Source organism: Clupea harengus, chromosome 8, assembly GCF_900700415.2.
Source record: "Clupea harengus chromosome 8, Ch_v2.0.2, whole genome shotgun sequence".
Lineage (NCBI taxonomy): Eukaryota > Metazoa > Chordata > Actinopteri > Clupeiformes > Clupeidae > Clupea > Clupea harengus.
In genome coordinates this window covers 10,787,244-10,812,163 of record NC_045159.1, presented here as the reverse complement: position 1 = coordinate 10,812,163, position 24,920 = coordinate 10,787,244, and the positions used below count along the sequence as shown (strand labels likewise).

The following is a 24,920-nucleotide window of genomic DNA, read 5'->3' as shown; positions in this document are numbered from 1 at the left end:
AGAATCCAGCAGGCAAGCAGCCTCTCTCTCTCTCTGTCTTACATCCCCCCTCCCTCCCTCCCTGTTCTGTTCATGTTGAGTGTCTATCCCAATTCTGTGGGAGCATTTAAAAGCCAAGACACAAACCAGGGCAGACCAGAACAAAGCTGAGAGGTCAAAACAAATGGATTAGAGGAGATAGAGAGAAGAGGAGGAAAGAGAAGAGAAGAGCAGTTGGCTAATCTCTTTAAATTTTCTCACTTGGGTGTCTCGAGCCAGTGCTCCCGGCTCATTTTCCTAAGCAGTTTTTCCACAGTATTAACAAAGAAACTTCAGAGGTTATTTAAAATTAAAAGTCTTTTTTAATTTTCATTTTCAAAATTATTAATAATCAACATACAATGTACAAAAAAATGGGGAATGGGGGTGTACAACAAAAGTCTTTGGTCAAAGTATGTTCATATGTATAGAAGTGTGTTTGTGTGTGTTGCTGTGTGTGTGTGTGTGTGTGTGTGTGTGTGTGTGTGTGTGTGTGTGTGTGTGTGTGTGTGTGTGTGTGTGTGTGTGTGTGTTTTGGTCCCTGTGCAGCTCCAGTTTCAGTGAATGTTGGGGCGTTGGGGTTGGGAGATGACCGAGAGAGATGAAGTTGGTTGGGCTGGGTACATTGGGGAGCTGAGCTGGTTTTACAAGATCTGCCTGGGCCGTCCATAGCCCGTCATGCCAGCTTGGGATGCCCCCTTGTTGGTGCCCATCTGAAGGCCGATCACACTCTGGCCTTCTTTGAGCTGTTCATCAGTGAAGTCCCGCTTGTTTTCCTGGGCTTTCCTGCACATTCACACAGAGATTTATACATTAGGGATTTACTGGTGACATTTTTTGTTTTGTTTTTTTTGCAGCGGTTTGGTGTTAATGTATCGTATTCCTAGTGGTGACTGACACTTGATTGATAGAGATACTCATTTTACTCACTTGTGAAACCAGGCAGGGTCACCTTGGTAACAGCCATCATCCTTGGTGACGGCCAAGCTACCAAGTGCCATCAACGTTCTCTGCACAGCTGCTAAATCCTTACCTAAACACACACACATAAATGAGAAACAGCATAAATACATGTTTTTTTTATGTTTCAATTTTTTTTAAACCGCTGTGGTCAATATCAAAGAAAACATACAGATGACACGTGCATTCTTGTTCACACACACACACACACACACACACACACACAATGGCTGGAAACACTGTTTAAGATCAAAGTAGTTGAGTAATTGTCACGAGTGTGTGAGTAGTGGGCCTCTGCGGCTGAGTCTGTGTCACACCCACCCTCCCAGAGGTCTACGGTCTGGAACAAGTCAGTTTTGTTGATTCCATAGCGTTCAGCAGCGTTGAGGAACTGGGAGATCAGTTCCATCTGCTTGAAGGCCATCCCTGACACCTGAACCTTCTTAACGGGCTTGGTTGCACCGTAGAGACTGTTGATGAGATGACCCAGCACCTAAAGGACGAGGATGGAGAGAGACAGAGGAATCAGAGAGATGCTGAAGCGCTGGTTTTAGTTGAGGGGCTTAGATTGAAATAGGAATATGAAATAGCTATATGCTTCTAAAAATACATCCTCCTGGAATGACCACTGCATTTTCTGAACTCTCACTCATAAAGACACACACACACACACACACACACACTCACACACACACATGCACACTCGCTCCAGTGAAGTGCTTATTGTGAGGCGGGAACTCACACATCCGTCCTTCAGCCAGTTCTGGAAGCCAGTTTTGCTGGGCTCGGGTGATCCCACCTCGGCGCCGCACTGGGCCATGATCCAGGCTACCAGCCTCTCCTCCAGCTCGGGGTCGTACTTCTTGTCGATCTTGCTCTGCACCTCGCGGCTCAGACCGTACGCGGGACCTTTGTTTGCCATGACTGTAGCTTCTGCCAGGACACAGAAAGAGAGACAGACCGAGCGAGAGACAGAGAGAGATTGTGAGAGGTTATATTAAGACAGGAAAAAACAACCCTGCAAGTAGCCAATGTCATCAAATCTAAATATGATGGGGAAGGAAGGGCAAGATGGATGCCATCTATTTTTTTCAATTCAAATCTGTAATTATTTTAGGAATTAATTTAAAACAAGTGGAAGAGTTGGCTGAAGGGCTACACATGAACACATGCATGAACAACATTACACTACTCCTCCCATAGATACAGTGTAGCATTTAATTGATACTGACACATATGCCGAATCGAGTCCCATTTATTCTCCTACACTAATGACGTAGATTAACACATTCCCTGAGGCCAATTGAAATGAGACACTAGCAACACAGAGGCCATTGGTCTGGGTCTAAGGACAGGGCAGTACACACAGGACAAATGCAAACCTCACTTTGTATATATGTCACTTTATACTCCTTCCTACATTATGCATCTCTAGATTAAAAAATACATTTATTGTACAAATAATTTGTGTGTCACAAGCGTAGGTTACTGAGGCATGGAGAGCTGAGCTTGGTATGATTCTGTTTGTCTTCTACTTAAAGTTGTTTGTTTCTCTGTATGGTCAAGCTATTTAGACAAGACAAGTGATACTACAACATAAATCCCATTTTTCTGTTTTGTATTTTCATTTCACATGTGTTGCTAGCAGGCAGTTCCTAGGATGGAAACACAATCCAAGTATGTGACTTTGGCCCTTAAACGGAGCATTTATAATGAATGGAGAGCACACAATGCAGATGTTCAGCACAGGCAGCAGCTAGACTGGGCACCCTTTGATATAACTCTTGAATAACAGCAAACTTACATAATGCCTAGGATGTACACACTTTGAAATAACCAATCTCAACATTGAACTCAGTCTGTCAATATCTTGCATTATAAGACATAAAATGGGTGAAGACCCATACTTGAGTAGTGCTGTAACTCCCAACATCACATGATAAGGCAGCACAATAACAGTCAGCTGCCATTGTCTCTGTAAACTAGAACGTAAAGTCTCCAGGTTCGTAAGCATCCCATAGTTGTATCAACGGACCAAAGAAAGCGCTGGCAGGATGTGTGTATTAGCGCTGCATTAACGGTTTACCCTCAGGAGGCCAAACCCTTGTCACTCTTACAAGGGAAGCAGCAACGACGCCTTGCTAAATCTCTGCCATGGACACTCCGTCAGAGCTAACACAGAAAGTGCTGCAATGATTTGTAATCTGAGTTTCCTGATGTTTGCTTTCTTCCTTTGTTTCTCTCTCTCTCTCTCTCTCTCTCTGTGTTTGTTCGAGTAAAAGCAAGTAAAACAAGAGAAGGGAACAGTGTCAATAAAGTGCAATTAAAGCCTCTGTCTGGCACTATTTCCTCTGGAGGTTTTTAGAAGCGTGGCAAAACCACACACGCCCGCGAAAATACTTAAATCCATTAAACTAACACAAGAGAAGTTGTATACAGAGCTTGGCAATGCTGGTTGTAACAGTTGCTATGGAGTACAGACACACTGATCCGGAACTTCACATCACATGTGGGGTTAATAAATAAAAGACTGGAATGCAGCAACACATTACGTTAACACTACTTTACCTTTGTGAGAGTTGTGATTGAGAGTTACATGTTAGTACTCTTAGTAACTAACACGTAACAGTAAAAACTGTTTTTTTTTTCATGTTTGTTTGTCTTTCATGTCATGCTAGTGGAAGACGCCTGATCTTTGCCTCTGAAGTCTGAAGTCTAACTGTACCTCACGACAGGTATAATTATCAACAGTAAGTAATCATCTTTTCTGCTTTTTGAGCAAAAAACCTTTTGCCCGTCTCTTCTCTATCAGCTGTGGTTATCAGTAGAGATACCCTATCTTTAGTCCCTCTCACAGACTTTGTTGGTGAGTGTGTGCTGCTAACAGCTAACATGCGGGACCACACAGCGAGATGAAAACATCTCTCCAGAGTGACGCTGTGAGCCAGCACTCCGGCGTGAGAGCCAGGGCCGGCAGCAAGGAATAATAACACAGAGAGAGAGACGAGCATGAATGTATCCGGACCGAATAGGTCCCCAGTGAGAGACGGTTATGACTTACTGCATGATGTTAAATTATTTATCAGGGCTCTAGGAACCTTAGAGTAAAGGAACTCTTTTTTTTTTGCTCTACTGTTAAATGAACAAACAAAGAGACTAATGGAGCTTTCTATCACTCGAGTTCATCAGAGTGTTTGCCAGTCTGTTCATCTATGTGCATCGATAACTGAAGATGGTATATCGATAGACCACTCAAGTTACAGTTCAGGTTTCAACATCATGTGTTAGGCAAGGCGTTGGCTCACTGCTTCTCTCTAACTCTGGCCCTCGCAATAGGAGAGCTGTGTCTCTCTCCCTCTTGTGCCTTCAATCTATTGACATAAGTGTTGTGTTTATCCGTGTGTTTCTGATTATAGACTGCTTAAAGATGCGCGGATATCAGGGTGGACCTTTTGGGTTCACCGTGTGTGAGGTTTCATCATGCGTCAACCATCTGTGAAGCGAGATATTCACACTGGCTTGGGCTCTCTTCCTATCCCCACCCAGTCACTTCCTTTGCACTGGCCAGCTGTTTTACTCCACCTTTCTCTCTTTCCTCTCCCTCCTTCTCTCTCTCTCTCTCTCTCTCTCTTATCTCACCCTCTTCCACTCCCTTCCTCTCTCTCTCTCTTTCCTCTCCCTCTTTATTTCTTTCTCTGTTTCTTCCATTTCCTTCTTTCTCTCTCTAAGTGGCTGGCAGGCAGGGCTTTATGCCAGCAGGGCTTTGCTAAAACTAATAAGATAATTACAGTTGAGAACTGCTGCTTGGCACTGATGCAAATTCAATTACCTGCTGACAAATTACTACATCTCTCCTATCGCTCCTGTCAGTGACGTGAGCCTCTGTTTGATGTTAGTCATGACTGGTGAAACTCAAATGTGACTGTAGAATCAGACTTGAGCATCTGTTTTAAGATACTGAGGGTCCACCCTGCTGGAACTGTTTACATTAACTTTGTCTCCCCCTCCACAGCGTCTCAGTATCGTAAACCTATAGAAGTGTAAATGGACATCCAGAGACAGAGACCAAACAAGCGTAAGTCAAAGCACTTTGAAAAGACTCTGAAAGTTCTACGGTTAGACGAGACCGTGAACGAGACGAGATACCCCCTCCCCAGCACTCAGTGACATCACTAGCGTGGATACTCTGAGAATTTTTTTCCAGGAATCATTCTTCTTACTCAGATGAGTCCTGGCACCTTTAAGCTCCATGTTCTGTCTAAGATCTTTTTTAGAATATCATCCTCTAGAACTGAACTGACTTGAACTAACCTGAACGGAACCGAAAATCAATTTGATTCCATTTTAATTAAACCCACAGGACATCTGGGATCTTTGTCAGATTGTGTATTTATACTGGCTGAATAGTGTTCGGCAATTGGGTGGAGGATATTTCACAGTGTGTGTGTGTGCGTGTCTCATTCCTGTATGTGCTTCCTGTGTTTGTGCACTCCACCTGGATAAGTATGATGTTATCCCACACACATACACACACAAAACCTTAACTACAGGAAACAAGTACATCAAGAACGCGCTGTTCTACAGCGGGAACTTTCTCACAGGTGTGCTATATCAAGCGTTACGTAATGGTCTACTGTTTCAACCCTTATTTTGCCCCTAGCTGAATCTCTTATGAAACTTTTCAGATTGACTCACACAGACACGCACAATAGTGAAAAAGGGGTTGCACTACCACAGTAACTTTTGGTTAATAGGAATGTTTGAGAGAAAGAGAGAGAGAGAGAGAGAGAGAGAGAGAGAGAGAGAGGATGTATGTGTGTGTTTGTGTGTCTTTGGGCTTGTGTGTGTGTGTGTGTGTGTGTGTGTGTGTGTGTGTGTGACTTCCTCTCCTCTCCTTCCTCTGGTCTGTTCCAGCGGAAAGTGTTGTAATGTCACTGTTCAAGGCCTTGCTAATCAGCCATTTTGTTAGTGTACTCCTGTGTACATTTGTGTGTGTGTGTGTGTGTGTGTGTGTGTGTGTGTGTGTGTGTGTGTGTGTGTGTGTGTGTGTGTGTGTGTCTGCTGGCTTGCATTTGTGTGTTTGAGTGTGTGTACTCTGTGTTCTGTTCGTTGAATGCAAATTTGTGACCAGTAGTATGGCAAGTAATGCAAGGAATGAAGGCGGGAGAGAGGAAATGGGTTTCGTCGTTCGCCCCTCTCCTCTCCTTTCCTCTCAGAGCTGAGCTGAGCTGCATTCTGTACATTTCTCTCTCTTGTGGTTTAGAGGCTTTTGGGAAGGGGAGAGATGCCTCACGGAGTGCCGGTCATATGAAGTCATCACCAGAGACAGGTCTTAACAATAACAACTCCAAACACACTCGTAAATACCAGTTTCCTAATCTCCCTTTTCCCCTCTCTCTTTCTCTCTCACTCACACACACACAAACACCCACAGAGACTGTTTCTCTCTGTATCTCTAACTCTCTCTCTCTCTCTCTTTGTCTCTATCTCTCTTGTCCTCCCTCCCCCGTTCTCCCTCCGTGAATGCGATTTCCCAATCTACAAATCAGTCACAGCATGCCCGAGCCAACGATAAACACAGCATAGAGACAGAGGAGGAATGACACGACTGGGTAGCACACTCACATGGGACGGCGGTCAGCAGTTTGCCATTTAAGCTGACTGGGGGAGCATCTCCAATGCAATCCCCAGGGAACGCTTCAGACAGTGTGACTCAGCTTGGAGATCAGCCTCTCATCTCATTTACTCCCGGACATCCACCCCCACCCCCCCCACCCACGTTTACCAATAAACATGGGCTCAACTGCAGGGGGCTAGGCTGACTCCTTCAGATTTAACAGGATGATGTGTCCACAGTGTGTAGAAGGGGCTCCTCTGTCTCAGTATCTATCTGTAACATGTGCCCTCTGCCTGATTCTGAACATTTCCATAGGGCTTTGTGCCTAACCTTGCAGCTGTATCATCCAGTGGGATAAGCAGAGCAGCATGTTAGGTCTCCTGTTCAACTTGTCTTGAATTGCCTCTTTTTTCCTGAATTCGGCTATACCTTCTAAACCAGTCTTGATTTCTTTTTCTTTTTCCTTTATTTTCAGTTATTTTTCTCTCTCTTTTCCCCCATTTGGCTGAGAGTCTGGAATGTGTCCATTTGGAAATGGGGAAAAGGAGAGGGTAGAGAGTACTGAAGGCTCAGAGAGGGAGAGAGAGAGAGAGAGAGAGAGAGAGAGAGAGAGAGAGAAGGAGAGAGAGAGTGAGAGAGAGAGGGAGAGGGTAGAGAGTACTGAAGGCTCAGAGAGGGAGAGGGAGAGAGACAGAGTGAGAGAGGGAGAGAGAGAGAAATAGAAAGAGAGAAGGAGAGAGAGAGAGGAGAGGGTACTGAAGGCTCCGCTCATAGAGAGAGAGAGAGAGAGAGAGAGAGAGAGAGAGAAAGAGAGAGAGAGAGAGGAGAGGGTACTGAAGGCTCCGCTCATAGAGAGAGAGAGAGAGAGAGAGAGAGAGAGAGAGAAATAGAAAGAGAGAGAAGGAGAGAGAGAGTGCTGCAGCTTCAGCTCAGGCTCTGGCCGCTTTGGCAGCAGACATGTTCTAACAGGGCTGCTCCCGTCCCACCCACGTCTCGCCGGCACTAACGGCATCACGGAGTAGAGGCCTCCTCTCTGCTGAACAATCCCTGTTCACTTTGGCGTCAACTACCAACTCCACATAATCAATCATCCTTTTGAAGCCTAATGTAACTACTACTGCATCCATAAAGACATAATTGTATTTTTTTTTCTTCCTCTCAAAAATGATGGCAAAGCCCTGAAGATTGGCTATTGGTCAACCAGACCCTATCATTATCCATGAGAAGTATTCAGAGCAGGAACCCTAAATATAGCATGAAGGTCTTTGCATTGTTCTGTCTTTCCTTTTGAAATCATCCTGGCAAGATGTGGCCAACAGGAGCATTCGCACCACACATTTGTTTCTCTTACATCACAGAGTAAATCTGTTCTAGCTGTCAGGTTTAAGCACTTCACTTCAATGAATGCCTTTGAGGCAGAAAAGAGAAGTATATTTTAGTGCAACTGGTTTCAATTTCAGAGTCGCGGCCCGTCTCTTTGAGAGGAGCCAAAACCCGCTGTAACATCAGTCTTATTAATACCACACCGCATTCTTTAGGTAAGTGAGACAGAGAAGTGAGATACTGGCAGAGGAGGATGTGATAAAGGCCAGGGGATATCTAGACAGTACACAGCATGTATGCAGAGAAACATCTGTGTAATTCAGTCAAGCCTTATTCAATTCATTAGAATGAATTAATCGAGAACATCATGTCCTAGTGGAGGAGGCCTGCGTGTTACGCAAAGGCCATGGGGTTTTTGAATATTAAAGAGAAAACTGTACATGTAGGAGTGTTTGTTTTGATGTGCTATACCTATGCCCGATTAATTAATGGACATGACACACACTCATACACACACACACACACACACACACATTCGCACTAACACTCACACACAAAGAGAGATCCCATGCTGGTATCTACTGTATCACAAGCTTCTGACTAGATTTTCTTCTGTAGAAGAAATCTGGACTAAATATTTCCCAAGAAACACTAAGAATCTCAAAATACACGGAAGGTTTTTAACATGCAGGTAGATCTACATGCCTCTCTTGGATGCCATTGCTAAAGCATGTGCACAGATGGTAATTGAGCTAACTGCTGCTTGCTTGAACACTGCACATTATTTTTGACAGGTAAGCTACATCGTGGATTTTAAGGATAAGGGTACATTTTGTCAATGAAATCGAAATAAAAACAAGAATGTATACATTGAAACGGCAGTTTATTCTGTTGGTTTGTTTCCGGTCCTAGTGTTCTTGCTCGTAGTCAGTTTTTTTTAGTTGTTGAAGCTTTGAAGGCGGAATGCTAACCGCAGTACTTCACTCCACCTAACTGCTTCCAAGACCTTTTTGAGGCCTCTCAAATGCGGGTATCCCTTAACTAGTATAGATTATTTTGAAGACAATTCAGGCAAGGCAACTTTGAACTGGTTGCAATTTTTGTTAAGCTGCTTTTTTGTTGTTGTTGGATGCGACGCTAGCTACTTTATTTGCTTTAAAAAAAAAAAAAAAGAATAACAGATCCTTAAGACATTAAATATCGGATAATTAGATAATGTTTCATTTGCATAATTAATGGTACATTTTTGCTTCACTTACTTATGTTGAAGGAGTGCTGTGTTCTTCTGTGTAATCCTGGGCAGAGGTGCGCTCCGCTACAGTGAGGTGTGAATGTGTGCGCGCGTCGCAGATCTCTCTTCCTATTTACTACAGAGAGCAGAGTTTGCTGGGAGTGCCCGTTTAAAGTGATCAGACATGCACAGATGACTTCACCGACTTCACAAAAAAGGGCTACACAGAGAGAAAGGGAAAAAGAGGAGGAGTGACAGAAAGAGAGATCCAGTGGGAGGTAACCACGGCCGTAGAAGGCCATGTACTTTTTTTCACTTCTTTCTCTCTCTCTCTCCCTCCTGGGCGTGCCTCTTCCTCCTTTTCCTCCTCTGGTTTGTAAAAGCACCTCCATATTTGGGAGCAGGATTGAGAGCTCGGGACCATTGCCAAAGGGCTCGGTCAGAGCAAGCAAGAGAGAAATTCTCCAAATGCCTCATTCTACCACTTAGGCTGAGAACAGAGGGAGGGCGGGAGAGGGGGATGTCAGGGACTTGAATGAGAAAGGCTGGTGGTATTTGAATGGGGTGAATGGGAGGCAAGAGTGCATTAATTACAGGGGGTGGGAGAGGGGTAGAGTCGAAGAGGCTCTGGGATTCAACTATGAATGTCATGTGAGCTGTGGTTCTGAAGTCTTTAATGAAGGGAAAAAATACACTCTGGCAGGAATGCTGGAAAAGAGAGAGAGATGATGATGATGGTGATGATGATGACTAAGTGTTGGTGAACTCTCTGACACTCGTCCGTTAGCACACAGAAGGCACATGGCAGCGAGATAGGGAAACACCCTCTTCCCATGAGTGTGTGTGTGTGTGTGTGTGTGTACGTGGCGCAAGGAGCTCTGACGTTCAGGGTTAGCCGCACATCCATGCCTTCAGGCCTACACTGACATCAGGCTGATGAACAAACACTGGAGTGATGTCAGTGTCTCAGATGAAACTCTCAGGATGGATATACAGGCTACGCAATCACTTAGCTGACAACACCCTACACACACTTTTCATCTACAGAAGTTCATGTCTCCAGCATGTCTGTTTCTGTTTGGTTGTTATCATTAAGTTAGATTTGCAGTAATCAGCAACCAGAGCCCAACAAATGACATTATGCACTGGGTATAGCAAGTCCGAAGAGTTATATGGTTCGGGTCTGAGTTTGGCAGGTTAGGATATATTGGCTGATGCCCGATTTGATTTTTTTACTTTGATATCATGGCAGTAGGCCAAGTGGCTGGTGACTAAGGCTTTCTCTTACTGTTACCAGCGAAGAGCTTTCCTTTATAAATGAGCTGTATATATTTCTAGATCTTATGGGTTGGGGCACTATCAGATAGGATACTTTGGTATCCAGTTTGTAAAATTGTTGCATCCTTGACAAAGTTTGAAAAACAGAAAAAACACAAATGTTTTTATTGCAACTCCTGAAAACAACCTTTGTATGACGAGGATAAAAACAGACAACTGACCAATCAATCATCACCATCCAAAAGGCCAGTCAGTACTGGTAGAGTTTACTGTAAACATGTCTTTCTATTCCCTTCCTTCCTTTCTTCCTTTCTTTCTTTTTTGTCCTGTAGACGCCTCTTTTTGCCTCCGCTGATCCTACTCACACCCTCAGGAAAGGTGCGGTTGAGGTCTGCTGAGGCCAGACACCTGCGTTGAGACAGTGGCACCAGGTGTTTTCAGCAGCACTGTCACCTGTGTTAGTCATTCAGTCTGACTTTCTGCAAACAGTACGGAGCAACAAACAAGGCTGATGTTGCTTAATCATTCATTACTCAGTGGTAGGAGATGATTAATTGGAAAATGCTTCAACAGCCCCACCTCCTATCTATCTCTGTCTCTTTATCACTCTCTCTCACACACACACACACACACACGTTTGTTTGCTTGTTTGTTTGGTATTGGTATGTGATAACTCAATGTCTGCTATGTTTACTCTAGTTTGTGAAACATTTTACAAGCACAGAGTTCTTGTGAAATTTCTCCACTGGGTGACGATGTCAGTACTTGACAACCGAGCACTCTTCTCAGGAAGTGTCTGTCAGTTCCAAGAAATGAGTGTGAAAATGACATGATATATGATATTTTATCACTTTATTATGTTCTATTTCAGTGTTATAAACATGGAGAGACATGCCAGAGAGCTGCAGTTGAAAGTAACATGCATGTGTGCGTGTGTGTGTCTTTGTGAATGTTAGAGGAAGAGTTAGAATGGTTTGGTTTAATGTCACTGGGTGGGTGCATATTCATACAGTATGCAGTAGGATAGTAGAAGGCTTATATCAGTGTGTGTTTGTGTGTCATGGGTCTGTGTGTAAGTGTTTTTGTGTGTGCACTGCTGTTAATAAATGGTCATGTCATGATATAAAATGATTGATAAAGGGAGTGAGTGAGTGAGTAAGATCTTATGTTTGCCCACCACACATTCACGGTGGGTGGGAGTGTGTATGTGTATAATTGTGTGTTAAACATTCCTCTAACAAAGTCAGTAGTCATCACTAGTTGATGTTGTGTGTGTATGCATGTGACCTAGGCTCTGGTTGTGTGTATGTGTGTGTGTGTGTGTGTCTTCTCATACGTGTGTGTGTCTTCTCATACGTGTGTGTGTATATGCGTGCACGTGTTTATTTATGTTTGTGTGTGTGCGCATTTCTCCTCCTCACTCCTCGCTTGGGTACAGCAGGTAGCCGCTGAACATATTGTGTCCCTGCGTGTCGCCGCACAGCTCTCGGCCTGACTGCAGCACCGCGAACACCTGGCTGCCCCGTGTGAGTGTGAGCAGCACGGTGTGTGAGGCGCTGTCCTCTGCGTCGTCGCGGTTGTCCTCCCACACCGATGCCACCGGGCGCCCATCCTTCACCAGCATCACGCGGTGGTACAGCCGGTTGCCCGACGAGCCCACGTTGGAGTACACCGTGAGCGAGAAGGAGTACAGCCCATCACGTGGGGCCGTGAAAAGGCCTGTGAAACACAGCATGGGTTTGTATATAGATGACTGTTAAGAAGGCAATCCAGTTGTTTTGAGTGTTGAATGCTGAACAGTAACAATAACCGTACAATAACAGTGCATATTCGAGATCAAGGATCTTCTGGGATTCATCTGGGATGCATCCATAGCTCATGAGTAGATCAAATTAGCCACTATTTGCATTTATTGAGCAAACACTTCTATCTCAAGCAGCTTGATCTAAACCAATGGTTTGTGAATGAATGCACCACACTCGTACCAAGAGCAGCGTTGTATCCACTGGCAGAGTTAAGAGAGATATCCTTGTAGGGGATTGGGACATTGCTTGTGAAAGGACCGAAACACTTGGTCATGGGGCTCATGGTTGCCGTGAACGCCACCTGCCTGCCCCCTGTGGACAGTTTGGAAGGAAAAGCACAGAAAGTGTAAGTTTGTTTTAAGGGCTGCAGGGGCATAGAAACCTAAGGATAGTTTTTTAGAAGCACAACAGGAAATGAACAGGAAGCCAATATCAGTTGACGCTTCCAGAAATAAAACCTGAATTTATCACCCCACAGTGTTGCCTAGTAATTCTGTAACAAGTAATTCTGATTTACAATAAGGTCTTGTCTCTCAGGTATCATACTGTGTCTGATTCAAAATGTAAAGCAACTAAGGCCAAGATTGCCCACAGATTCCAAGAGGTGGGTGCAGGTGGACACCAGATTTTAGGGTGTGACACACAGTTTGGTGTCTGTTGTGGGCGTATGTGTGATTTGTCGAGTATTACTATTACATCTCAGCAACTGAAATTCCTGTGGCAGGGTAGCAGTTAGGTAGCAACTGTACCTGCAACTGCCTCGATCTGGTCGTTCAGCTGCTTTAGTGCTTGCCATTGGCCCATCATGCGTGTGAAGACACGCTCCTCCAGACGATAGAAGTCCTGTGCAGCACAGCAGCACCCACTCTGCCGGTTAAATGCACACTCACAGTCCCACCCTCCGCACGGCAGGGAGCCGTCCACCTGCACTGTGCAGGGACAGAGAGGGAGGGACGGGAAGTGAGAGAGAAAGAAGAAAGAGCACAAGGGACAGAGGAGAGGGGAATAAAGACATGATGACAGAAAGAGAAAGAAAGACAAAGTGCAGTCAGAGAGAATTGGAAAAAAAAGAGAAAGGGAAGGTTATGGGCAGAAAGAAGCAAGAGTGCCATATAAGTAAATGGGAAGAGGGATCCATTTGACCTTATATATCTTTTAGACTTGTGCTGTGTGAAAAGTGCTGTGTGTGAGTGAGTGTGTCCGGCCTTAAACTTCACTGAAATGGATACTGTAACCTCCATTGAGCATCCAATGCACAACCGCGGTGTCTTAAGCACTTAACTTGCTTCTCACCTGTCCCTGCATCTCAGTGTGTCTGTTACAGAGTGTGTCTGTTACAGAGTGTGTGTGTGTGTGTGTGCGCGCGTGCGTGCGTACATGTGTGGATATATCTGAGTGTATGAGCACCTGGGTACCTACATGCTGCCTCATTCAAGTCCGAGGTCATGGAGATTGAGTTTCTTACACACAAACTCAGCACCACCAAGAGGCCAAAACATGTCATGTCAGCTCTCATCTTTCCTCAGAGCCGGCTGCACACACTCACACACACTGTAATGACAAAAGAGAGGGGGGAGAGAATCTTACATAATTGTGGTATACGTCAAACCGACACTGTCTTTTAACACTACACAGGCTTTTGGTGTAAACAATAATTTTTTGCTAACTTTGTTACATAATTCAGTATGGGCTGCTAAGACAAATAACACCTGTGAGTTTGGTTTTTGTATTGTAGGAATCCAGACCATTTCCAATTTTCATAAATACATAATTATAAATACAAACCCAAGTCTTTTTTTTCAAGACTTGAGGAAAACAAACTTTAAATTCCTCTGGATAAAAACATGTAGATTACTTTCAGGGTTGGGGAGTAACTAGTTATATGTGATTGGAGTTACGTCATTAAATTACAGTTACTAATCAAAATCATGGTGATTATGAAAGGGTTACATCCAAATATATTCTTTGCAGTAAAACGCTTTAAAGCTTAGAGGTACAATATAACAATCATTCTGTTGCTTTGCACCTTTTCACCATCTAGACAGGCTCTACTCATTTGGCAGTATGCCTCACTTTGTTTTTGATTGGTTCTCTTGTTTGCCAATCAAAAAGTTATCAAAAGTTATCAAATGTAAGAAGTTACATTACTTTGATTAAGTAATTCAAATAGTTATGTTACTTATTACATTTTTAACAGGGTGACAAGTAATATGTAACCTATTACATTTCAAAAGCAACCTTCCAAACCCTGGTTACTGTAAAAAAAAAAAATTGTATAGACAGACATTCACAGTAACACTGATATATGAAGGTAAGTGTTGCATATTTTAGAGAGACCTCACCACAATGACAACAGATTCCTTCACTCTCCCACTCTTCTTCTCTATTCTTCGCGTCTTCTCTTCTCTTTTTCAGGGGTCAAAGATGAACCTGTCCAAATTCTTCAGATCTCCAAGTGTACTCCTCACAAATGATCTGAGCCTGGCTCATTCACTCACTTAGTCACTCTATTGCACATTCACATACACAGACACTGTACTAGCCACAGAAAAAAATGGCCACCGCATATAGTTATCCAGCCAATATCTCTTCACAGGCTCTCAGCACTACCTACACAGCGATGATGTTTACTCACTGACACCATCAAGCAGGCCAGGAGCAGGCAGGTGAATGGATGGGTCCCCTCTACCTGCTGGTTATATCCTGGGGGGGTTGTTACATTAAGACACCACAGCTGTCACACCTTTCCCACTCCCACTTATGTCCTCATTCGTTTGGGTGGAGGGACTCCACACAGAGACTGTCATATTAGTCTATTATACCAGTCCCCATTCCCAACAGCCTCCTCTCTAGAGATATCCTATGGCACAGTTTATAAGAGCCTATAGAGGCCATGCAGTGTACTGTGGTATTGTTATTGTGTTATTGTGCCATTGGGCAGTGTTCTCAAATGGGCTCAGATGACCTCTTTAAAGATGTTGATGGATGGCTGGGTGTTAGAGAGGGTAAACAATCCTACAGCTGTGGGCGGTGTGTTGTAAAAATAACAATAACAATATTGATGGTCACACTTTATTTTAATGGTCAGGGTTAGGGGTTGGGTTTGGTCATGGTGGTGTTCAGTGAACAATTACAAAGACTGAACCTGAATGTCAGAAAACTATCTGTAAAGTGTCTGTAGGTGGACTATCCAAATTAAAGTGTTACCATAATAATAATAATAATAATAATAATAGTTTCATATACAATCATTTATTTTTTTGTCTGCGCGCTTGCTCAAGAGTACCTTTGGCAACTGTCTGAGTGATTTATGAGTGATTTCTTTCCATGCTATATATTCATTAGTAGGACTGGTGTGCAGTGACCTGATGTGCAGTGACACCAAATGTGTTCTTTAAATAAAGCTGACTGAACCCATAGGGAATAGTGCTTGCATGAGTGTATTACTGGTGTTATTGGGCCATCGGAGTCACCTGTAGCATGGATGGAGAGATACGATCAGACTGGCTAGTGTTTTATTTTCAATAGGGGCTCCTGTCCATCCCCATGGTATAGTATTTCACCTGGAATAGACCTCAATGGGAGACCTAGTTTACAGGACAGTTCCTCACACCTACGCCATTCCTAAATCTGCCTGGGTTTATCCACAAGTGTTTGGGTGAGTGTTTGTGTGTGTGTGTGTCAGAGAGGGGAGGGTGGTTGTGTGTTGGGATGTCATATACATAATAGTGTTGAGTGTGTTGTGTTAATCTGTCTGCCTGCGAGTGCCTGCCTTGTCTTCGCAGATCTATCAGGTATCACTGGTGTCAATTCCATCTGAGAATCCAAGTCTTAATTCCAAACTCCAGCAGAAGGAGCACTGTCCTCCTTTGTGACATTAATATCACCATAATCCCCAAGTGTGAAATCTGATTCAGAGAGGAACAGGAGCACAATCTTTAAAGAAACATCTTAAAACCCAATCTTATTTTCCTCACTCAAAGCTAAAGTGCAGCTCATTCTGAACTTAATAGCTCCAGTGCAGTAGAGTCTGCTCCACTCTACTGAATTATATTCTGTCCCCAGTGCCCTGTTCACTGTGGAGTGTGGATGTTGTTTCTTTCAGTGAAAAATGATCAGGGAAAATACCATTGTTTTGACATACTACTGAATGTTTACCATATAATAGCCTTGGGGTTTATTTCAGTTTATTTAAGACTGGTTGCTGTAAATGTAAAATGACTTAACAATTTGAAACTACCGTATTCCTTTACATAAGCTTTCAAAATCTAGAGGGCAACGTTGAGTTAGATAGGTGTCATATATTGTTCACATCCTTCAATAGCTGTCTGTGCATGGAAGATCTTTCAAGTCCTGAATCTTCAGTTGTGAAATGGCTTATCAGTGACTAAATCTGTTTGTCTAATCAGCGTGAATAGCACCAGAGGCCTCTTGGGAGAAGGGAGTGGCCATGGCGTGAAAGAGCACATCACCTGATTCTGTGAGTGCTGCTTTATGTGGAAAGGAGAGATTTTTTGGTTCGTCTCGTGGAGTGTATCAGAGTCACTAGAATGACATCAGCTAGCTTGCAAACTGATAAAGGGGCTTGTGTTTCAGGACATTGCTTAACATTGTTAGATTAGGAGTCGCCGAGGCTGTGGAACAGCACAGTGGAGCTGTGTAGAATGCCTGACTGTAATGTTTAATCTTCTGTAATGTGTTGTGACGTTAATTGGAGGGCTGTATATCCTCTCACATGACCCAACTGTTAAATGGTAGATAGATCAGTGCTTTAAAATTTAAACAAGTCCCTTCTTTTTCAAATGAAAGTTTATTTCTGCTAACAGACTTCTGAAACCTATGATCAGATAATAGTGCATTTTTTATTTGTGGCAGAATGCATTACTGTACTTTTTTCATTATTATGTGTGGATGTGTGTGTGTGTTTGTGTGTGCGTTTGTGTGTTCGAAGATGTGTGTGAGTGTGTTTCTATTCTGTTGCGTAGAGCAAGAAGCCACTGAAGGTGTTGTAATGATTCTGGTCGTCACATAGGTAGCAGCCAGGGAGCAGCCTGACGGACACCTGGTCCCCAGCACTGAGCTGCAACGTGAGGACCAGGCTGGCCGCGTCTTCTTGGTCCTCGTAGTTCTTCTCCCTCAGGCTAGCCAGTGCGGCGCCATTGCGGCTCAGCTGGGCACACGCAGCTAGGAGGGACCCGGGGGAGCCGGCGTCGCTGAACACCGTCACGGCTAGGCTGTAGACACCGGAGTGGGGCACGGTGAATATGCCGGTCCTGGGGTTGTACGCCATGCCCATGTTCAGGAAGACGGCCTCGTAAGCCACGTCAATATTCCTCCGCTCCGGGCCCACGCAGCGGCGCCAGTCCGTCAGCGCCACGGAAAATGCTGTGCGGCTCTCTGAGGACAGGTAACAGCATGGTGACCAATGACAGAGAAGATAATACAACACTCTCATGACTCAGCAGTGTTAAGAAGCTGGTGAGAGAAAGAGGTCTACATTTTTTTTATTTTTATGAAATGTCTCAGTTTCAACACAGTCATTTCTCATTTACAGCCAACACTGATTCATCACGGGCTAATATACCCCTCCGCTACACACAGACACCCCTTTAAGACATGCTTTAGTATGATTGAGACTGCGTTTGTGCCCTCTACGTAGGACTTGGACACACACACACACACACACACACACACACACACACACACACAGACATAAACATGCACCCATACACACAGACACAATTGAACACATGTGCACACACAAATGAAGGTGAGTGGAGCAGGAAGCTCCTGGTTAAAGCTCCTCACCCAAGTAATGTGAGAGGATGGTCTGGGTCTGGTCCAGTGTGTCCTGCAGGTCTGTGAGGCTGGAGTTGAGGCGCCCCTCCATCTGCCACATCCGCTGCTGCATCAGACAGCAGCTGCAGGACATCGGGTCAGTCGAACACACTACACGCAGAGAGAGAGAGAGAGAGAGAGAGAGAGAGAGAGAGAGAGAGAGAGGATGTATCAGTGTAGACAGACATGTACACAAACACACGCATGCATGCACGCACACACACATAAACCTACACACCCTACACGGACTGAAGGAAACATAGAAATGAATATATCATAGCACAATAGTACATAGTATATGGCCATGTGCATATTGCTATGTATGCACACAATTAATCATATGTTTATTAAAAACACAGAGAAAGAGTATTGGTTATACCAGTGGACCTGAAGACTCTACTCCCTGCTCACATAAATACACAGTCGTGTACACGTATACACACACAGGGACACACACGTATACACTCACCAAATTATGCATATAAACCGACAGAAAATAATTGGCATAAATCTAACATGTTTTATGTACAGTGTATCTATCCTGTCCTAGAATCCATGTAAGTCAGCTCTCTCCCCTCCTGTTTCTCACTTACGGTTCTCAGGAGCAGGTGGTGGTGTCGCTCCGGGACCATGCCAGGAGTAAGAGTGCTCGCTGCCCAGCGCCAGCGCCAACCCAAACAGACCCAGAAGAACAAGAGCTGTGCCTTGGAGCGACACGTTCACACAGTGATTGATCATTAAACCGTTCTACAAAATCAGAGGAACTCTCAAAGGCACTATACTAAATGGATTAAGAGGGTACAGAAAAACATAAACAACAACTTTCCTGCGGGATAAATAAAGTATCTATCTATTTATCTAAATATTACATCACAGTAAATGGAAGCAAATTAGAAGTGTAAATACAAAGGTTCTGCATAAACCCTTGGATTATAAAACGTCATCTTTTGATATGTTTTGAGATGCAAAAATGGCACATACATCAGATGGTTGACGATGTCTGTAACAGGTGCCCTAATTTTCTTACCTTTCATTTTTCCTGTCCCTGGTTTGTCTCAGTGATAGTCTCAGCGTAGTCTCCAGATGGCACAGAGATGTCTCCGCGATATCTCTGGGTAGTCTCAGCTCAGTCAGTTAGGTGAAGTTTTTCTTGGAGTCCCTTATGTATTTGACCACAGCACCCCACCTTCCATTGTGAACATATTATGGGCTAATCCCTCAGCCGTGTACAAAATGTCAGATCTGATATAATAGAGGAATGTGAAATAGCAGACACTTAAGCTGCCTGGTTTCAGAGAGATTTTTGTTGGGTGTGCTGTTTTTGGCCCATTTGCCCTGCATCTTTTCCACCCTGTTTCTTTTATTACAGGGGCCTGATTATTGAAAGGAAAAAAGATGAGGAATAATACAGCGACACTAGAGAAATAGAGGATGAGTGGAATAGTACAAGTACAAGAAAGGGAAAGTACATTATGGTCCTATCGCAGCTGTGAAGTCTAGGGTATCTGGTGTATGAAAGAATGGCTGGAGTTCGAACATGTTGTGTGTGTGTGTGTGTGTGTGTGTGTGTGCGCGTGTGTGTGTAGGTGTTTGTGTGTGTGTGTGATTGTGCACGCTAAATAAAACACCCCCTAATTCAGTACTTTTCCCTGCAAGCACTTTATTTAGGACTTTTTATCCACACATTTCAGTAAGAGATGGCAGCACCCGACACTCCAAAACAAGACAGAGCACCCTCACACACTCAGACGAATGAACAATCACTTTCACATATGAGAGATGGAGGGAGGATGAAAAGGAAAAGAGAGAGAGAGAGAGAGAGAGAGAGCGGGAGAGAGAGAGGGGGGAGGAGAGGAGACGAGAGAAAGCAGTGCCATCTAACTCTCAGTCCTCTTGAGCCCCCAGTTCATCAACCACTCAAGGCGCTGTCCTTATCCATTCCTTCATCTGCTTAGCTGACCTTTTCTGTCTTTCATTTTATTACTAAATATTACTATGATTTATCACTCATTATCTCAGTGTACCAGTCAAGCAGTCATACATACATTGATACAGACAGTGATAGTTGGGGGACAGTTAAGGGGGTTCTTACTGGAGAATAAGGCATTTCGCATGAATTGCATTCAGTAGCTAAGGCACAGGGATAGATACAGCCAAGGGGACTTTTAATACAAGCATCTGAGGTGAAAGAGAGACTAACTCTAGCGTTTAAAAAGCTCCACTGTTGTTAGAGAGTAGGGGGGGGGGGGGGAGATGAATGAGGTTGGTGTGGTTAGTAGTTAGTGCTGGTTGTGATCTGTGGAAATGCATCATACAGAGCCTTCTTCATAGCTCCAGTATACACACATAGAGTATATCAACGTAACATTTGCTCAAATGCATATAATCATCAAATGTATACAATCTGTGACCTCTTTCTCTTCTCTCTTCTCCTCTCCTCGTCTAAATTCTCTCTGTCACAACACTGCTTTTCTCTTCTCCTCTCCTCTCCTCTCTTCTCTTCTCTTCTCATCCCTCACCTACCCTTCCCTTACCTCTCCTATCCTGCTCTCCTGTTCCCTCTTCCCCTGCCCCTCATTCGTCCTGTTTGACCTTGCTATCGTAGCTCCCCTGGCCCTTGTATGCCCCCACGTAGCCGCTGCCGTCAGGGACGTCCTCTCGGCCCACTTTCCCCTTCCCCTTGCCGGACTCGTCGAAGCGCTCTTTGTGGGAGCCTGTGAACTTAGTAGTGTCTGTCAGCCGGTCCACTGCCGCTGCTTTAGCTACTTTCTGCAGGGGGAAATGGTAAAAGTCGGGGAGAGAGAAACAGAGAGGAGTTGAGGACATGAGTAGTGAGAAACGATTATTATATTGTGGCATTCATAAAGCCTCCAGGGAAACGGGAGGTAAGAATTTCTTTGTGGTTTCATTTTTAGAGCGGATTTCGACAAGGTATCCTCCAGATGACACGGTGAGACTTGTGAGGTTAAGTTTTAATGTAGCTTACACATTAACGCAGATCAACCACTTGGTTATGAAGGAACAATTTCCACATAATGAACTCAGTAGAAAATCCTTACAAGAGTTGGTTAAGGATTTTCATATGGAAGCAGGCTAAAAATACAGATGAATTTAGATTTGTGTAGCCACATTTGATGGTACATTAATGAAAGTCATTTTTGCATGAAGATAATTGTTTCCAGAGTTAAAGTTCGGGAAAAGTTTGGCTAAAGTTTGGGAAAAGTGCTACACTCTTGCTATTTCACTCACATGTGTTTACACAATGCCAGTTCATTAACAGATATGACGTAACTTTCTAAACTGAGATAAATTGCTTTTCATGTGAGACTAATTATACCTTATATGCCAAAAAAGCTGCTTACTACTTCATCCACATAGTTCTTTCTTACCACCGCAGGATGAAAATGGAGAAACTAAACTAAATCTAGGGACATAAATTGTGTATGGTAGCCCAGATACAAGTGGTGGGTCAACTTACCCACTGGCTCATCTTACCCCACTCTCCCCTACTAGGTATTGAGTCAATCATGTTGAACTGTAAATGGATTGGTTATTATGTGTGTCTGTGTCGATTGGCTCATACTCACCGTCACGCCTACGTTGGTGGGTTCCTTGCCTGCGATGAGGCCATAGACTAGCTGCAGGGCCTCTTCCTGTCCCTTCCCCTTAAAGCGCTTCGGAGCCAACTCCGTCATTGCCTGCTTGAACTGCTCAAACGTGATCACACGAGCAGTCTTCGCCCTGACACACGTAGGAACACACACACACACACACACACACACACACACACACACACACACACACACACACACACACAGAGAAATGTATTAATTCACTGCGTCACAGATTCTTTGGACCATAATGATTGACATCTGGATTTAAATTGAAGATACTTGTGTCTTTGTCAGTATGTCTCACAGAGGAATATATGTGATAGTATGCGCATTTGCTCTGCAATTATGCATCTTGACAGTCAGACTGCACTATCAATGGCACTACAAAATGTGCGATGAGGTGAGTTGCCTCACTTCACTTTGCTGAAGACGATGTCCACATCTGTGCTAGTGACATTTTTCCCATCGATGACCTTGCAGTCTTTGCACAGCTTGACAAAGTTCTTCCCAGTCATCTCCTTGCCAGTCGCCTTAGTGTCTCCATGGACGGCAAACTTCTGGAATGCTGTCTCCACCTCAGCCACCGTCACAGTGCCTTCTGCCATTCTACCAAAATAAATAATTATATATAACAAAACAGAACACAGAGGGTTAATGACAAAAATCTGAAACCAGGGTTAAGATGCACGTGTATACACAAAGGTACACGATTGCTGTTACTGTGACAATGCACTGAACAGAGTACAAGATTAAGAGAGCCAATACATTCCTGGAAAAGTTAATTATTATTTTAATTATAAAAAATAGTGACTAGAACACACCTTCACAATGATGAAAGCAGAAGGACAAGTCCATGTCACTCATAGAGTAATACTACATTTTAAATGGTTCTATTTTATCTGAAAAAAAACACCCCCTTAATTTCACGTCCTGTTAATACAGGTTTATTATTTGAGGTGCAATGTTGTGCGTGTGTGTGTGTGCTGTTCTTGCATTGCTGCCTGAGAAAGGGTGGGCCGCAGCAATGAGAAATAACTGGCAGAGGTTCAGGCACACCCTACTGTTCTCCCATGAGCCTTTGCACATTTAGTGATTCCATTAGAGGAGCTGATTCACTGCACAGCACAGAAATGACCACTGGATGTTACACACTTGCACACACACACACACACACACACACACACACACACACACACACACACACACACACACACACACACACACACACACACATATAAACACACACAGACACACCCACACACACCCACACCCAGACACAGACACACACACACAGACACACACACACAGACACACACACACACACACACACACACACACACACACAATCCAAAGAAACATAAATGCTCTCTCCCTTTCTCTTCTCTCTTTTTCTCTCTGTAACACATACAAAAATGTAACTTTCTAACTTAATAAACGTCCCGCCATCACCATCATCTCACAACCATAATCTAAGTGTTAACCCAAAGGTGTGATATATTGTTTACATCATCAGGAAGCAACAGTTTATTATCAAACAACCGTCATACTATTTAGACTCTGAACAAACATCTTTGGCATTAAGACAGCTGTAATGTATTTGTATGAATTATTATTTGTACAAAAGACACTGCATTACAGACACTAGAGTAAATGCATAGCAATAAAAAAGTAACACATCCAACATGGCAGGAGCATCCCAACATCCAGTCTCCTCCAAGTCAAAGACAAGGTATCTGTGTGGTAGCCAAAATGAGGGCAGAATCCAGTCACGAGTGTGAATGTATGTGTGTGTGTGTGTGCTTGAGTATGTGTGTGTGTGTTGTGTGTGTACTCCAGACTGCAAGGTTAACGTACCTGAGGGTAAGGTGACAGAATCCAGAGAGTGTTTTGCTGTGTTTGTTCCGATGCTGCTGTGGTGGCCAGTGTGTTTATCCCCTCCTCCGTCTCTCTAGTGTGTGTCTCTTGGTTACACTGTGATGCGCGCACGACGGAGAGAGATGCAGAGATGGTGAGACTGAGGGAAAGCAGCAAGGAGGGAAGGAAGAGAGAGAGCCAGAGAGCTGTAGAGGGGGGAGGAGGAGAGATGGAGAGAGCGAGAGAGCTGTAGAGGGAGGAGGAGAGATGGAGAGAGCGAGATAGAAGGGGAGGAGGAGGGGGAGGAGGAGAGATGGAGAGAGCGAGAGAGCTATAGAGGGGGGAGGAGGAGAGATGGAGAGAGCGAGAGAGAAGGGGAGGGGAGGGGAGGGAGAGCGAGCGAGCACAGCCCAGCACAAACGGTGACATCATACTGCTCTGGGTCTGTCATCCTCTCCTTCCTCTCTCTCTCCCTCTTTCCATTCCACTTCATCTCTCTCCACCCTCCTTCCATCACTCCATCCTTCACACTCTGTGTGCTCTTTTTAGTTCTCTCATCCTCCTCCACTCTCCTCATATCCCTTCATCATTCTCTGACTCTCTCTCCGTGTCCTTACTAACCACACCCTGCTCTCTCTCTGTCTCACATCCAGGGAAGTACCATTTCTGTTCCCATGGGAGGGACTGATGCAACTCACAAATGCACTCATGCACTCACTAAGAGCTTCCTTAGTTTAGCTTGGTCTACCTATCATTAGGCCAATTGTTGCATTATGTGATGTAATAATAGTTTTTTTCTTGGTCATTTTTCTATTAGCTGAGTGCAATCATTCATTCACAGCTGGAAGCCATTCTAGGGAACTGCAGTGACAACTATTTACAATGGTGGATAGCGCACATAATCCAGTTTTTCAAGAGACATGTCTAGACTGTTAGAGTAGCCATCATTCAGTATCATTTTAAAAGTCAGCCAAACCAAAAAAGCCAAACATACACTAATCTAAGGCACGGTCGAGCGTCACATTTCAGATATGTTCACAGACAAGCAAAAGATGAATGAAAGTTGATTCCCTGCACTAGGCATAAATTAGTGCCACAGCCGTGAAATATGCCAGCTGTATGCCCTGTTGAGCTGGTTATTAGGGATACTGTGATCAAGATGGATCTGAGATGGCCGGGTTTGATATGGTTTTTGCATTGGTTAATGTCAGTACTTGATGTGGAGCATTCATGTATATGATTTTATACTGAGGACGCACAAAGCCTTCTATTGAAAATATACCAAAATGTACTCTGATTTAGAGTTTGATTTTTCAAGGAAGTTTATAATTGTATGTTTAGATTGCTAAATAATCTTTGAAGCATGGTTGCATTTGAAAATA

At 44.0% G+C, this 24,920-nt stretch overlaps 4 protein-coding genes across 4 annotated transcripts; all 4 read right to left on the bottom strand.

Moving 5' to 3' along the window:
- Positions 1 to 321: 321 nt before the first annotated feature.
- LOC105901038 (transgelin-3-like) lies at positions 322 to 9,363 on the bottom strand. Its single transcript, XM_012828430.3, has 5 exons — positions 9,178 to 9,363; positions 1,721 to 1,911; positions 1,300 to 1,471; positions 949 to 1,051; positions 322 to 804 (listed from the first exon to the last, which is right to left on the bottom strand). Exons 2-5 carry the CDS (start codon positions 1,898 to 1,900, stop codon positions 663 to 665), a joined length of 597 nt encoding a protein of 198 aa, XP_012683884.1. The 5' UTR covers positions 1,901 to 1,911; positions 9,178 to 9,363; the 3' UTR covers positions 322 to 662.
- A 2,259-nt stretch (positions 9,364 to 11,622) lies between these two features.
- On the bottom strand, positions 11,623 to 13,285 carry LOC116221408 (cerebellin-2-like; the record flags this gene model as incomplete). Its single annotated transcript, XM_031571318.2, has 3 exons — positions 11,623 to 12,146; positions 12,413 to 12,544; positions 12,982 to 13,285. Coding segments are annotated over 3 exons (738 nt in total), but the record flags the coding sequence as incomplete, so codon positions are not given.
- Positions 13,286 to 16,409: 3,124 nt separating this feature from the next.
- LOC116221594 (complement C1q-like protein 4) lies at positions 16,410 to 17,929 on the bottom strand. The gene has a single exon (XM_031572807.2). It carries the CDS (start codon positions 17,685 to 17,687, stop codon positions 17,202 to 17,204), a length of 486 nt encoding a protein of 161 aa, XP_031428667.2. The 5' UTR covers positions 17,688 to 17,929; the 3' UTR covers positions 16,410 to 17,201.
- A 1,781-nt stretch (positions 17,930 to 19,710) lies between these two features.
- On the bottom strand, positions 19,711 to 23,750 carry tppp2 (tubulin polymerization-promoting protein family member 2). The gene is made up of 4 exons (XM_012828417.2): positions 23,539 to 23,750; positions 22,099 to 22,290; positions 21,658 to 21,811; positions 19,711 to 20,839 (listed from the first exon to the last, which is right to left on the bottom strand). The coding sequence occupies exons 2-4, from the start codon at positions 22,287 to 22,289 to the stop codon at positions 20,645 to 20,647; spliced, it is 540 nt and encodes a 179-aa protein (XP_012683871.1). The 5' UTR covers position 22,290; positions 23,539 to 23,750; the 3' UTR covers positions 19,711 to 20,644.
- Between the last annotated feature and the right edge of the window lie 1,170 nt (positions 23,751 to 24,920).